Raw genomic sequence first — 12,234 nt, 5'->3', positions numbered from 1 at the left:
TGTACCGGGCAGCCCATCTGTCCCACTGGTCACAGGCCATGCGCCCATTCCCTGGCAACATCGTGTCTCTGAGATGTGTTCCTCCCTCCTGCCCTCAGCTCTGGGAGCCCAGCTATCGGGGTGGGAGTCTCTTGGTGTCCTCGGTTCTGGTCTGTCAAGGGCCTCTCCCCAGGGAAAGCATGAGAGTGGGAACTTCCCTGAGTCCAGAGTCTAGGAAGGGAGTTGAAGGGAGCAAATCCAATGCCCACCCCTGGGAACCTCTCATCCTCCCTCTGGAGGGAAGGACAGCTTGGCCCTTGGGGAACCTGATAGGTCTGGTCGGAAGAGAGGTGCTCCCTGACCTCCCCACATTCGTGGAGGTGGCAGGCAGTCCCAAGCGACCCTGGCAAGTACAACCCAGTGGCAGGAATTAGCTTGATGGATGAAGGAGAAGTCATAAGAAAGGTCTCGAGTGCCAGGCAGAGGAGTGTGGGTTTACTCCTGCGGTAAATAGGGAACCATGAGAGGTCCCTGTGGGGGAAGGATGTGAGCAGATTCCTGCCTCAGGTCCTAAGAGGAGACATGTAAAGTGTGGGGTTGTCAGGGACGGACTGGAGGGTCCCAGGAGGATCACAGGAGTGCTGGTCGCACAGGTCAGGGTGGGAGACGGTGGGCATGGGCAGCAGTGGGAAGGGTGAGGGAGGCCCAGGAAGGACAGGCCTTGGTTCTGTCTGGGGGTGAAAGAAAGGAAGGGAGACTTGGAATCTGGGAGCTTCTTAACCTTAGTCCCTGTGATTCCTTCAGTGGGCAGGCAAGCATGGCAGGCCGCTGCCTGCCAGCACTTCCTCTGGGCCGTGGTGGCCCTTGTAGGCAGGATGTGGCGCCCGCCAAGGGTGACTTTATGAATGGAGCACGAAGGCTGCTGACTCAGCAGGCGGCAAGGCTTTGAGGCCGCCAGGTTTGGACCGGAAGTGTCTGGGAAGGAAGTGGCTGCTCAGGGCTTCCCCGCCGCGGACAGCTGGGGGTGGAGGATGGGCTGGGCAGGATGCACCCGGCTTGGCTAAGGGACTCCCTCAGCTCAGCTGCTGGGTGTGTGTGCGCGGGGTGGGGAGTGGGGTGCTAGGTGGGGATTGGGAGGGTTGAGGCTGGGTGCCTGTGACTGGAATTGATGCTAATGGCTGTTGATGACATTTGCTCCCTGGAAGGGCAGAGAGGTGTGTCAGGAGGTGGGGAACTCAAACCCTTCTCATCTGTGCTCGCTGGCAAATTACATCACATTAACGAAGTCCCCTCCCTTATCTGGGCTTTAATTTTTTTCTTCTTGCAGAATGGGACCAAGTCAGGCAGCCCGGCTCCCTGGGTGGTTTGGAGAATGTGAAACCTTTTATATTTTTGTGAAATCGTGTTGGATAGCATGAATCGACCCTGGTGACGTGGTTTGGTCAGGAGGTGGCACGAACAATCAGGCAGCAGCTGTGGGACACAGGGAGAAGGGGGACAGCTTGGTGGGGCTGGGGGCGGGCAGGAGGGCAGCCAGGACCAGGAGCAGGGCTGGACCCAGGGAGGTCTGGGCCTCCCTGGCTCAGGTCTGACATGTATCACAGAAATACCTCACTCGGTCCTTACTCCGCTTGGGGGGTCAGCCCCAGTCCAGGCCTCGTCCATTTCTGATTGGTCTTGGGCACTCAACACACACAGGTTAAACTAGCCAGTGTCCTTTCCCTTCAGCCCCGTACTCATATACTAGGCTGCCTTCTAGAAGTCTCACCTGGAAGTTCCTGCACAAACACTGCTCACTGTACGTGCCCTACACTGAACCCTTCCACATTCTCTGTCTCCGTGAGTGCCCCACCTGGTCACTGGGCTCAAAACCACGGACACCCTGACTGCTCTCTCTCTCTCTCCCCTGTCCTACCATGCTGTCGCTTTCCCCCAGACCTGCTTTGTCTCTTCTGTCCAGCTCTTCTCATTTATCCTGCACATGCTGTCAGAGTAATCTTTAGCAACCACAGCTCTGACCATATCCTTTCCTCTATTCCAGAACCTTCAGTGGCTCCCAGCTGCCTTTAGGATAAACTTCCAACCTCTTAGCCAGTCTCTAAGTCTTATTCTCCCCGACTAGCTGTTGTCTTGAGCCAATCCGTGTACATCCTTGGCCTGAGCAGGCAGACTTGCCTTGCCGCCTTGCCTCTCCTTCCTTTTGTTTGCATACTAACATCTTAGAAGGGGTGGGTCCCAGCTGCCCCCTGCCCTGCTCCCCTGATCCAGCCTCCCCAGTGACTCACTTCCCTCCTGCCAGCATCTCTCAGACTATCCCTCAGCAGGGAGCCTTGTGCGGGTGTAGGAGGGAGGACCTCCCAGCGGGCAGTTGCAGCCTTCCACCAAGCTGGTCCAGGGGAGATGAGGTGAGAGAGGGCCTGGGGAGGACATTTTGTGACAAAGGCCTCACTTCCTCTTCCTCGCAGGCAGGGCAGCCTTCCACCACGGAGAGCCCAGCTGTCAGCTGCCTCACGGGAAGATGCTGTGTGGACCAGGCAGCACGGGTATGCGTGTGGCCACTGCCCTGGGAGTGCTGTGGCTCTGCCTCGCAGGTGAGGGGAGCAGAGTGGGGCCTGGAGGTGGGGGAGGAGGAGGGGACCACTCCCACCAAGTCTCTCTGTCTAGCAGGGCTGGGGAGGTTTTGGCTAACCTCCTCCCAATCTCCTCTCTGCCCTGTCCACCTCGTTCCTACCTCTGGGATCCAACAGGCAACTTACTTTACATTTTTAGCCTCTGTTTTCTCTTTGGTAAAATGGTAATGTGAGCACTAAATGTGATAACGCTGTTTCTCGAACAAACTGTATGTGTGCTTCCTCCCCAGGGCCTTTGCACATACTGTTCCCTCTGCCTGAAACTTTCTGCCCCTGAATGTCTGCATGACTTGATCCCTTATTTCATTCAAGCCTTTGCTCAAATGCCACCTTCCCCAGGCTTTCCTGGCTACCTTGTATAAAATAGCTCATCTTCCCTCCCTTTCCCCGACCTTACTTCATGCTTCTTCCCAACATTTATCTCCACCTGACATATATGTTTGCTTGCTTATTGCCTGCTCTGCTCAAAGAGCAGGATGTATCCCCAGGGCCAAGATTGATGCCAGCCACATAGCAGGTGTGTAAATCTTCCCACACAGTTCTTGGCACAGAGTTAGCATTCAATAATGGCAGCTACTTTAATAACAGCATCATCATAATTCAAATCCTTATCAGTTTCTCCTCTAAGGGAGAGTTTGCCTTCTCCCGCCAAGGGGGAAGACAAAGTTGAGTGTCTGGTGCCATCTGGTGGTCAGAAAGAGGAAGCACCGCTTTACCCAGAGCTATCGATCCTTTAATTTCTTTAGACAAAGGGCTTTGTCTGGGTGATTCCTCCGGTTTCATCTCCCAAATGCCCGACACAAGGGGCACCCTGTTGGTCTCCAACTGGAGAGCTGGCCTGTGGCACCTGGCATTGTGGCAAGAGATCCAATGCCCACTTAAGACCTTTAGAGATCACTACACACTGCAAAGATGATGATACCCACTCCCTGTATGTTATTCATGATGAAAATACTAACTATAAAATGCTATTTTTCTAAGTGTGAGAAACCTTTAATGAGTGCAGTATTCAGTTAGCTTTGTTTCGAGACTGTTTGATCTTCACATTTTTGAGTGTGCCTGCTTTGCTGGTGCCCAAAGCACACAATCTAACCATTACCCAAGAATGGCAGTGCCAGGCTGGGGGACACATCTCACCAAAAGAAAAGCTATCAGGAACCCCTACTTAACTTTCCAGGGCTCTAAAAGAAGAGCTGGACTGGAGGCAGAGGTGACTGGGTGGGAGGCTGAAGGGTAAATCCACAGGATAGAGGGCAGGGGTAGGAGCGGGGGAACCTGCCCCACCGGGCTTTTCTCTGGTTATGTCATACTCTTTTTTCATTCCCTTTCAATCTCAGCTTAATATCTCTTTATGGAGAAAGTGGCTCACCACCATATTTAAATGCATGGGTATTCTTTCCTTCTTGCATAAAAACTAATCATGTGTATTTAGGAAAAGAAAAATGAAAAAGCACTTGTGATTCTTTCTCATCCAGAGAAAACCAGTAATAACAGTTTGGTGCATACTTTTTTAAGACTCCCTTTTTACAATTTATAAAGATAATATATACTTGGGAAATGCAACCAGCACAGACAGGTGTAAAATACCTGCCAGAGTTTTGAAAAGCTACCTCCTTGCTTTTTATCCATTGGCTTGCTTTCTTCCTTCATACCCCTAATCACATACTAATAAGAATTTGTGTGCTAGTTTGTCCCTCTCTCCCACTAAAACGTCAGCTCTGTAGGGGTGTGACCTTGGTATTGTTCTCCGTGGCATTCCTAACTCTTAACCCTGGTGCTTACTATATTCCTGCTGATTGAATTAGAACCAAAGGTAATAAACTCTTAGGCCTTAAAAAAAAGGGGGGTGGACAGGGCCTGAAGTTAACCCGGAAGGGGAGGGGGACTAGGGAGGCCCGGAGTGTCCCGGACCCTCCTCACCGTCCCACCCACCAACCCCATCCCCAGGCGCCGCAGTGGAAGTCCGGATCCCTGAAGACCCCGTGGTGGCCCTCCTGGGCACTGACGCCACCCTGCGCTGCTCCTTCTCGCCCGAACCCGGCTTCAGCCTGGCACAGCTCAACCTCATCTGGCAGCTGACAGACACCAAACAGCTGGTGCACAGCTTCGCCGAGGGCCGCGACCAGGGTAGCGCCTATGCCAATCGCACTGCGCTCTTCCCAGACCTGCTGGCTCAGGGCAACGCGTCCCTGAGGCTGCAGCGCGTGCGCGTGGCTGATGAGGGCAGCTTCACCTGCTTCGTGAGCATCCGGGACTTTGGCAGCGGCAGCGCTGCGGTCAGCCTGCAGGTGGCAGGTGAGAGCCGCGAAGGGGGGGCGCCCTCCCTTTTGCACACCCCTCATACTTCCCGCAGCCCCTTTACCCACTGCCCCAGGGCTGACCCGTGTCCTCACAGCCCCAGGCACCCTTCCCTTACACTGTGTCCCGCTGCCCTTGCCTTACCTTGACCTCTGCCCTCTACCCTCTACTCCCCTCCAGCCCCCTACTCAAAGCCCAGCATGACCCTGGAGCCCAACAAGGACCTGCGGCCCGGGGACACGGTGACCATCACGTGCTCCAGCTACCGGGGCTACCCCGAGGCCGAAGTGTTCTGGCAGGATGGGCAGGGTGCGCCCTTGACCGGCAACGTAACCACGTCGCAGATGGCTAAGGAGCAGGGCTTGTTCGATGTGCGCAGTGTCCTGAGGGTGGTGTTGGGCGCTAATGGCACCTACAGCTGCCTGGTGCGCAACCCCGTGCTGCAGCAGGACGCTCATGGCTCTGTCACCATTACACCGCATAGAAGCCCCACAGGTTTTTGTTTTGTTTTCTTAAATGTCCCCCTGGGGTGGTGGTGGTCCTGTGTGCAGGGGTCACGGTATCTGAATCTAGCTCCATACCTTCAGTCTCCCGGAAGAGTGAGATGCCTAATAATAATAACGGAAAAGATAAACAGGGTGCATAGGCGGCAATCTAACCGTGGTGGGAGTGGGTGAGGGTGATGATTACAGGTCCTCTCAGCTCTCTGGGTCCCCTGACTCCAGGGCCCTGGAAACCTCTGGAGAGAATGGAGAAGCATTCAGATCTCAGAAGAGAGCGGAAGGATAGGAGAGGGAAATGGATCCTGGCGGAAAGGGGAGTTTTGCTAGGGCTGGAGGCTGCTCCAGGCCGGGTACCACCCCCCCTCCCGGGGATGGACCTTCTCAGGCCAAGGCCAAACTGCTGTGATTCTTGTCAGAAGATTAGGGAGACTCCACGTCTGGAAGTGCTGAGACTTAATCTGTTTTTAGGTCTGGGGAGAAAATGGGAAGATGGAACGGGGCCTGGGGGTTGATGGAGGAGGAGCAGGGTGCTGTGGGGTGGTAGCCCAGAGTGTTGGCGCCCCTCCTCACTGCCTGCCGCTCCAACCTCGCCCTCAGGCGCTGTGGAAGTCCAGGTTCCCGAAGACCCCGTGGTGGCCCTCGTGGGCACTGACGCCACCCTGCACTGCTCCTTCTCGCCCGAGCCCGGCTTCAGCCTGGCACAGCTCAACCTCATCTGGCAGCTGACAGACACCAAACAGCTGGTGCACAGCTTCGCCGAGGGCCGCGACCAGGGTAGCGCCTATGCCAATCGCACTGCGCTCTTCCCAGACCTGCTGGCTCAGGGCAACGCGTCCCTGAGGCTGCAGCGCGTGCGCGTGGCTGATGAGGGCAGCTTCACCTGCTTCGTGAGCATCCGGGACTTCGGCAGCGCCGCGGTCAGCCTGCAGGTGGCAGGTGAGAGCCGCGAAGGGGGGCACCCTCCCTTTGGCACACCCCTCATACAGTTCCTTTACCCACTGCCCAGTGCTAACCCGTGTCCTCACAGCTCCAGGCACCTTTCCCCTCCACTGTGTCCCGCTGCCCTTGCCTTACCTTGACCTCTGCCCTCTACCCTCTGCTCTCCTCCAGCCCCCTACTCAAAGCCCAGCATGACCCTGGAGCCCAACAAGGACCTGCGGCCCGGGGACACGGTGACCATCACGTGCTCCAGCTACCGGGGCTACCCCGAGGCCGAAGTGTTCTGGCAGGATGGGCAGGGTGCGCCCTTGACTGGCAACGTAACCACGTCGCAGATGGCTAACGAGCAGGGCTTGTTCGACGTGCGCAGTGTCCTGAGGGTGGTGTTGGGCGCTAATGGCACCTACAGCTGCCTGGTGCGCAACCCCGTGCTGCAGCAGGATGCTCATGGCTCTGTCACCATCACAGGTAGGGGCAGATGAACAGCTGGGGAAGGATAGAGGGGGCCATTGCCTTTTATCTCGACCCTGAGCTGGAATTTAGGTAGGCTTGGGTGGTCAGAAGACTTAAAACATTTTCATACATTTCAGGTGTTTCAAACTCTCCCCCAAGAAGTCCTTAAGGGACTTGCTTTATCGAGCTGATAGGAATCATTTGTAGTGTTTGCCCTTCTAAGAGTGTCTTAGGTGGTACTTGTGCTTCTTGTACAGGGGACTGAGTACCTGCCTGGATCTGGAGGTGTGGGCGGGAGTACTGGAGCCTCCACAAGGCATAGCTCTGGAGTGCTTTCCTACGGTAACCTCTCCAAGTGCTGGGAAGGTGTTGCTACATCACCATCTGATGCTGGGCACCATCTGACTGCGAGGCCCTGAGAGACAGCTGGGCCTCTCTAGGTGGCCATACCCCTCACCCCATCAATGTCAGCTCTCCTGATGGAGTTGAGCGGGACCCAGGCAGCCTTTGGAACAGCCGGGCTCTCTCTGCTGCCCCCATGTGGTCAAACACTAGATCAACACCGCCCCTTTGGCAGTTGCCTCAATCTCTGGTTTTGGGGTCCTAGCCCAGACACACTTCCCTTCCTTTAGTGCCCACCTGAGTGGGCACCCCTCTGTGAAGAGGGCTCAGGCCCACACTCAGGCCAGGGGAGGCAGTCTTCATCCTTGTTTGGACCTCATTCTGGCTCCTCTGTCCCTCCTCATGGGCCAACTAAGCTTTCCCAGGGGTCTCCCTGCATTCTCTGGGGTCAGGACAGCAGGTTCTGTCCATCTGGTTCTCCTATTTTCTCTTCCATGACTTCCACCCGACCCGCAGCCCATGCAAGTCCCGATCCCCCTGGTGGCCAGTTTCTGCATAAGCCTCAGGATTCACAGACTTATTCCTATCTTCCTTGTTCCCCCCACTTACATGGACATTACGTGGCCTTCACTTCTGCAAGCTCAGAGGCAGTGCCCATCACACTTGCCTTCTAGGAATTCAGGCTCATTCCTCCTTCTCTTTTAGGGTTTTCCTTCTGGCAAGGCTGTGTTCCCTCTGCCCACCCCCTCCCCAAGATTGATCCCACCCTCTTTCTGGAGACCCTCAGGTGTGTACTTTGTGGAGGAGTCACTGCCCTGGGCTGTTGGATGTCCCGAGGGGTCTCTTTGACCTTTTAGAGAACAGTATATGGTCTGATGTATCCACAGGAGAGAATCAGAAATATTAGATAGAGCAGGATTGACAGAGAATGTGAAGCTTTCAGAGAAGGGGGGGGTGGTCAGAATGGGCTGGAGTTTCAGGAGAAGTCTCTAGGGACAGGTGGGAGTTGAGGGGACCTTGAAGGATTGGTGAACTCTGTGATAATTTGCACACAGAACTGTATTGGATATTCGCCACACTGTGTAGAAAGGGCTTGTGAATATAAATGTGGTTATACTCGTGTACGTGAAGATGCAGGTCTGAGCCCTACTCTGTCCTTGACTGGTGGGATGAGGGAAAGGCTGACTTGTGCTCCAGGCACCAACAACAGCCTAGGGGGGGACATAGCAAGAGCCCCTCCTCCCGGGTACTTCTGTGGCTCTGCTCCATGCTTTGTTGCAGGAGTCCCACCCCGGGATCCCCAGGGGTTTCTTCAGTGTGCTTCATGGACCAACCCCTCATGTCAGCTGCCATCCTCCTTTCCTGCTCCTGCTCACTGGGGACATTTACCCCACCTAAGAGAAGAATCTTTATTGAAAATTTTAGTAGCTGACATTTAAAGTGCTTTCATTTCACAGGTGAGGAAACTGAAGCCCAGAAAGAAGAGAGAACTTTCCCAAGGCCACAGGCTAGCACAGTGGCTCTGACTCTTTTGGTGATTAGATACCTCTTTGAAAATTGGATACATGATAAATGCAGTCATTTGCATTTAAGTTTTGAGGGTTTGTGGCCCCTCTAAACTCAAACACGGGGGTCTGTGGACCTTGGCTCCAGCAGCCTGCAGTGAGCAGATGAACCGGACCAGAATCCAGCTTTTAGCCTCTCAGCCTCATTTCCTCTCCTCCCCACCACCCAGCCTCCTGTTTTTGTGAGAGCAGGTCTGGCCTACTTTGGAGCCCTTGGCCTGTATTTTGCTTCAGGCAGCTTTGAGCCTTGTTAAACACTCTGGGATTCAGACTTTCAGTCCTCCAGCCTGGTCTCTCCCGCACCTGCAGGTGCTGTATGTGGAGGGGACTTTATGGAGCAAACACTGGACATGGAGCCTGGAGATGCAGGTCTGAGCCCCGCTCTGTCCTTGACTGGTGGGATGAGGGCAAGTCTGACCTGTGCTCCAGGCACCAACACCAGCCTGAGGGTGGACATAGCAAGAGCCCCTCCTCCTGGGTGTTTCCGTGGCTCTGCTTTCCTGCAGGAGCCCCACCCTGGGATTCCCAGGGGTCCCTTCCATGAGCTTCAGGGACTGACCCTCCAGGCCCCTCGTATCAGCTCCTGTCCTCCTCCCCTGCTCCTGCTCGCCAGGGTGATGGGTCCCTTTGCTGCCAATATCCAGAGCGGCAGCGTTGCCAGCTATGCCCGTTGAAAGTGACGTCGGCGGCAAATCCCTGCATCTGTGTCACGGTCTCCACTGCCCAAGGGTTCATGGCACTGCTGTCTGCCCAGACAGCACCTTCTGCAGGAGCTGCCTTCCCCCTGGCTTTTGTTAGATTCGTTGTCTCCAGGGCCTCTGCTCAGGACCCCGCGTGGGTCCTGGGACTGGGCTGGAGGATGGTGTGCTCAGAACAGCTGCTGGCCCTGACCCAGTCGAGGGTGGCTCAGCTCCTTCCCTCTGCCCTGAGATAGCTAACAGGAGGGCCCTCAGTGTTTCATAGAAACATTCCCCTGGCAAGTCTCCTCCTCTTGGGTAAACCCAGAACCTTCACTCTGGCACCCTCAGTGTCCGCCCTCATCTTTACACGGGAATCTGCAAACATCTTCTGTCAAGGGCTGGATAATGTATATTTTAGGTTTCGTGGGCCACATACCGTCTTTGTTGCTGCTGCTGCTGCTTTTCCTTTTTTTGGTAACCCTTTACAAATGTAAAACTATCATTAACTCAAGGGTGTACAAAAACAGGCCACCGGCCAGATTTGGCCCACGGGCTGTAGTTTGCCAACTCCTGATCTATAAGATGGGGGGTATCACCAGGTGGGACTGGGGTAATCAGGGAGGGCCTCCCGAGGAGGAATCGTAAGCTAGATGGAGAGTTAGGGAGCAGCTTTTAGGTAGAGGAAACTGACAGCAATGGTGAGGAGGCTGGAAGGAGCCTCTGCAGAGAATGGTTAGGACACCAGTTTGGCTGGAGCAGTGGAATTACAAAGAAGAAGACTGAGGCACTATTCTCATGTCAGTAGGGAGCCATGGAAGGTTCTTGAGCATCATCAACCACAGACTCTTCAGCCCTCCCAGGTTGAGGCATGTCCACGGCAGCCACGGCTGTCAGGGTTTAGAGGGTGTACGGATGGGCAGGGAAGGGGCACAGGAACTTAAGTAAGCTCTCTTCATGGTGTTGGGGCCCAGTGAGGGTAGGAGCCCCTGTTCACACCTTGGAGGCAGAGGGGCTGTCCTCAGGGCCACTGGGGGCCAGGCATGACAGTCTCTCCATTCTCCCCACCTCCCCTCCCAGGGCAGCCCATGACATTCCCCCCTGAGGCCCTGTGGGTGACCGTGGGGCTCTCTGTCTGTCTTGTCGCACTGTTGGTGGCCCTGGCCTTCGTGTGCTGGAGGAAGATCAAACAGAGCTGTGAGGAGGAGAATGCAGGTGAGTGAGAGGGGGGGGGGGGTGTGCGTGTGTGCGTGCGTGTGTCTCTGGGTATGTTAGTGTGTCTGTGACATCAACACGAGTGTCACTCTCCAGTGACAGAATGAGTGTGGGTGTGCAAATGCAGCTAGACTGTGTGTGTGTATGTGATCTTGAGGCTGAACATGTGTTGTAAACAAGTGTGAGCCTGCCCGTGAGTGTGCAGACATGGCAGGATGAGTGTGGATATGAGTGTGACTGGGAGTGAGTGGTGGATGTGTGACAAGGGGATGGATGTGTCTGTGCAAACAAGCGTGACTGTGAGAGCCTATGTCACATGAGTGTGTCTGTGAGTGAAAGCACATGGAACTCGAGTAGCACAAGCGTGAATGCTTCGTGGGTTTGCGTGTCACCGTGAGAGGGTGTGTCTGCCTCCAAGTGGGCGGAGTCTGAAGCAGCTGCTGGTTGCTTGGGCTGGGGGGTCAGTAGGAGTTGACTTTGGTGATTGGTAGGTGGTGAGTTGACATCCATAGGTAGGTGGTTTGACCTTGACAGGTAAGTTGACTCCAGTGAGTGGTGGGTGAGTGAGTGGACATTGGCGAGTGGGTGAGTTGACCCTGGTGGGTGGTATGTGGGTGAACATGGAAGCAGATGGTGAGGGGTGGGAGATGACTGGGTGTCAGGAAGGAGAGCGTATGTGAAGGGAGAGGAGACTGGTCAGTTGGAACAGGTGGGTGGCTGCCTGTGTGGCAGGTGGCTGGGCAGGCTGCGGAAGGATGGGGAGCCATGGACGGGTGGGTATGCACGTTGGAGGTGGTGGTTGACTGGGTTGGTGAGTGAGTGGACGGTGGGTGATGGGGCTGGTGGATGGTGCAGGGGCAAGTAGATGGTCCTTGGCCAGGTGAGTGGTGGGCTCCAGGCTGGGGTCCCTTTCGTCCTGCCACAGCGCTCTGCTCTGTGCTGGTCTCAGGCTCTGACCCTGTGTCCAGCATTTGGACCATAGACCAGGCCTGCTCAGCCCCATTTACCTGCTTTCGCGCTCCCAGGAGCAGAAGTTCAATGATGAAAGTGGGGCTGAGGAAGTTTTGTTTCACTCTTCCAGGCGCTGAGGACCAGGATGGGGACGGAGAAGGATCCAAGACGGGTAAGTCTGAGCTAAGAGCTGGAACAGGGGAGAGGACTCCAGAGTCTGGGGGGGCCATGTTCACTTGAAGGTTTGAATGAAGTGTGTCCCGGGGACTGAGGCCTCCCAACCTGGGTGCGTCTGTCTTTGCTCAGCGTTAGACCTCAGGCAGGTCTCCCGGGTGCTGCTTCGTTTCTCCTGCCTCTGCCTTTACCCGCCTACCAGGCCACTCCGCCCTGAGGGACCTGCGCTGTGGAGTCTGGTGGCTTCCTAGGGGGTGGAGTGAGGGCTCAGGAGACAGGGCAGCCTGGGTTTTAGTTCCAGCTCCAGCTCATATAAGCTGAGTGGCCTTGAGCAAGTCACGTTGCCTCTCTGGGTCTCAGTTTCCTCCTAACTGCTCCCTTCATAGGTTGTGTGGGTTAAATTAAATGAGATCGTGTATCTAAAGGGCCTAGTGTCATACCTGGCGCCTATAAGGGCTCCATACTTTGCAGTCCTGTTATTAGGACTGTATTATCAGCCTGACACAGT

General features: G+C 55.3%; 1 protein-coding gene across 4 annotated transcripts in view; it reads left to right on the top strand.

Moving 5' to 3' along the window:
• The window catches only part of CD276 (CD276 molecule), a 30,387-nt gene that overhangs the window by 13,869 nt on the left and 4,284 nt on the right, over nt 1–12,234 (top strand). The window contains exons 2-10 of one of the 4 annotated variants that reach the window (XM_057543280.1): nt 1,307–1,407; nt 2,445–2,570; nt 4,557–4,904; nt 5,088–5,402; nt 6,008–6,346; nt 6,521–6,817; nt 9,019–9,078; nt 10,467–10,601; nt 11,683–11,724. In XM_057543280.1, coding sequence (XP_057399263.1) covers nt 2,498–2,570; nt 4,557–4,904; nt 5,088–5,402; nt 6,008–6,346; nt 6,521–6,817; nt 9,019–9,078; nt 10,467–10,601; nt 11,683–11,724 — 1,609 coding nt within the window. In that variant the 5' untranslated portion in view covers nt 1,307–1,407; nt 2,445–2,497. Of the gene's footprint in view, nt 1–1,306; nt 1,421–2,444; nt 2,571–4,556; nt 4,905–5,087; nt 5,403–6,007; nt 6,347–6,520; nt 6,818–9,018; nt 9,079–10,466; nt 10,602–11,682; nt 11,725–12,234 lie in introns of all 4 variants that reach the window. The other 3 variants (XM_057543281.1, XM_057543279.1, XM_057543282.1) reach the window with 3 other exon arrangements.

Source organism: Balaenoptera acutorostrata, chromosome 3 (genome assembly GCF_949987535.1).
Source record: "Balaenoptera acutorostrata chromosome 3, mBalAcu1.1, whole genome shotgun sequence".
Classification (NCBI taxonomy): domain Eukaryota; kingdom Metazoa; phylum Chordata; class Mammalia; order Artiodactyla; family Balaenopteridae; genus Balaenoptera; species Balaenoptera acutorostrata.
Note: the sequence above shows the minus strand (reverse complement) of the source record. Positions and strands in the feature narration are given on the sequence as shown.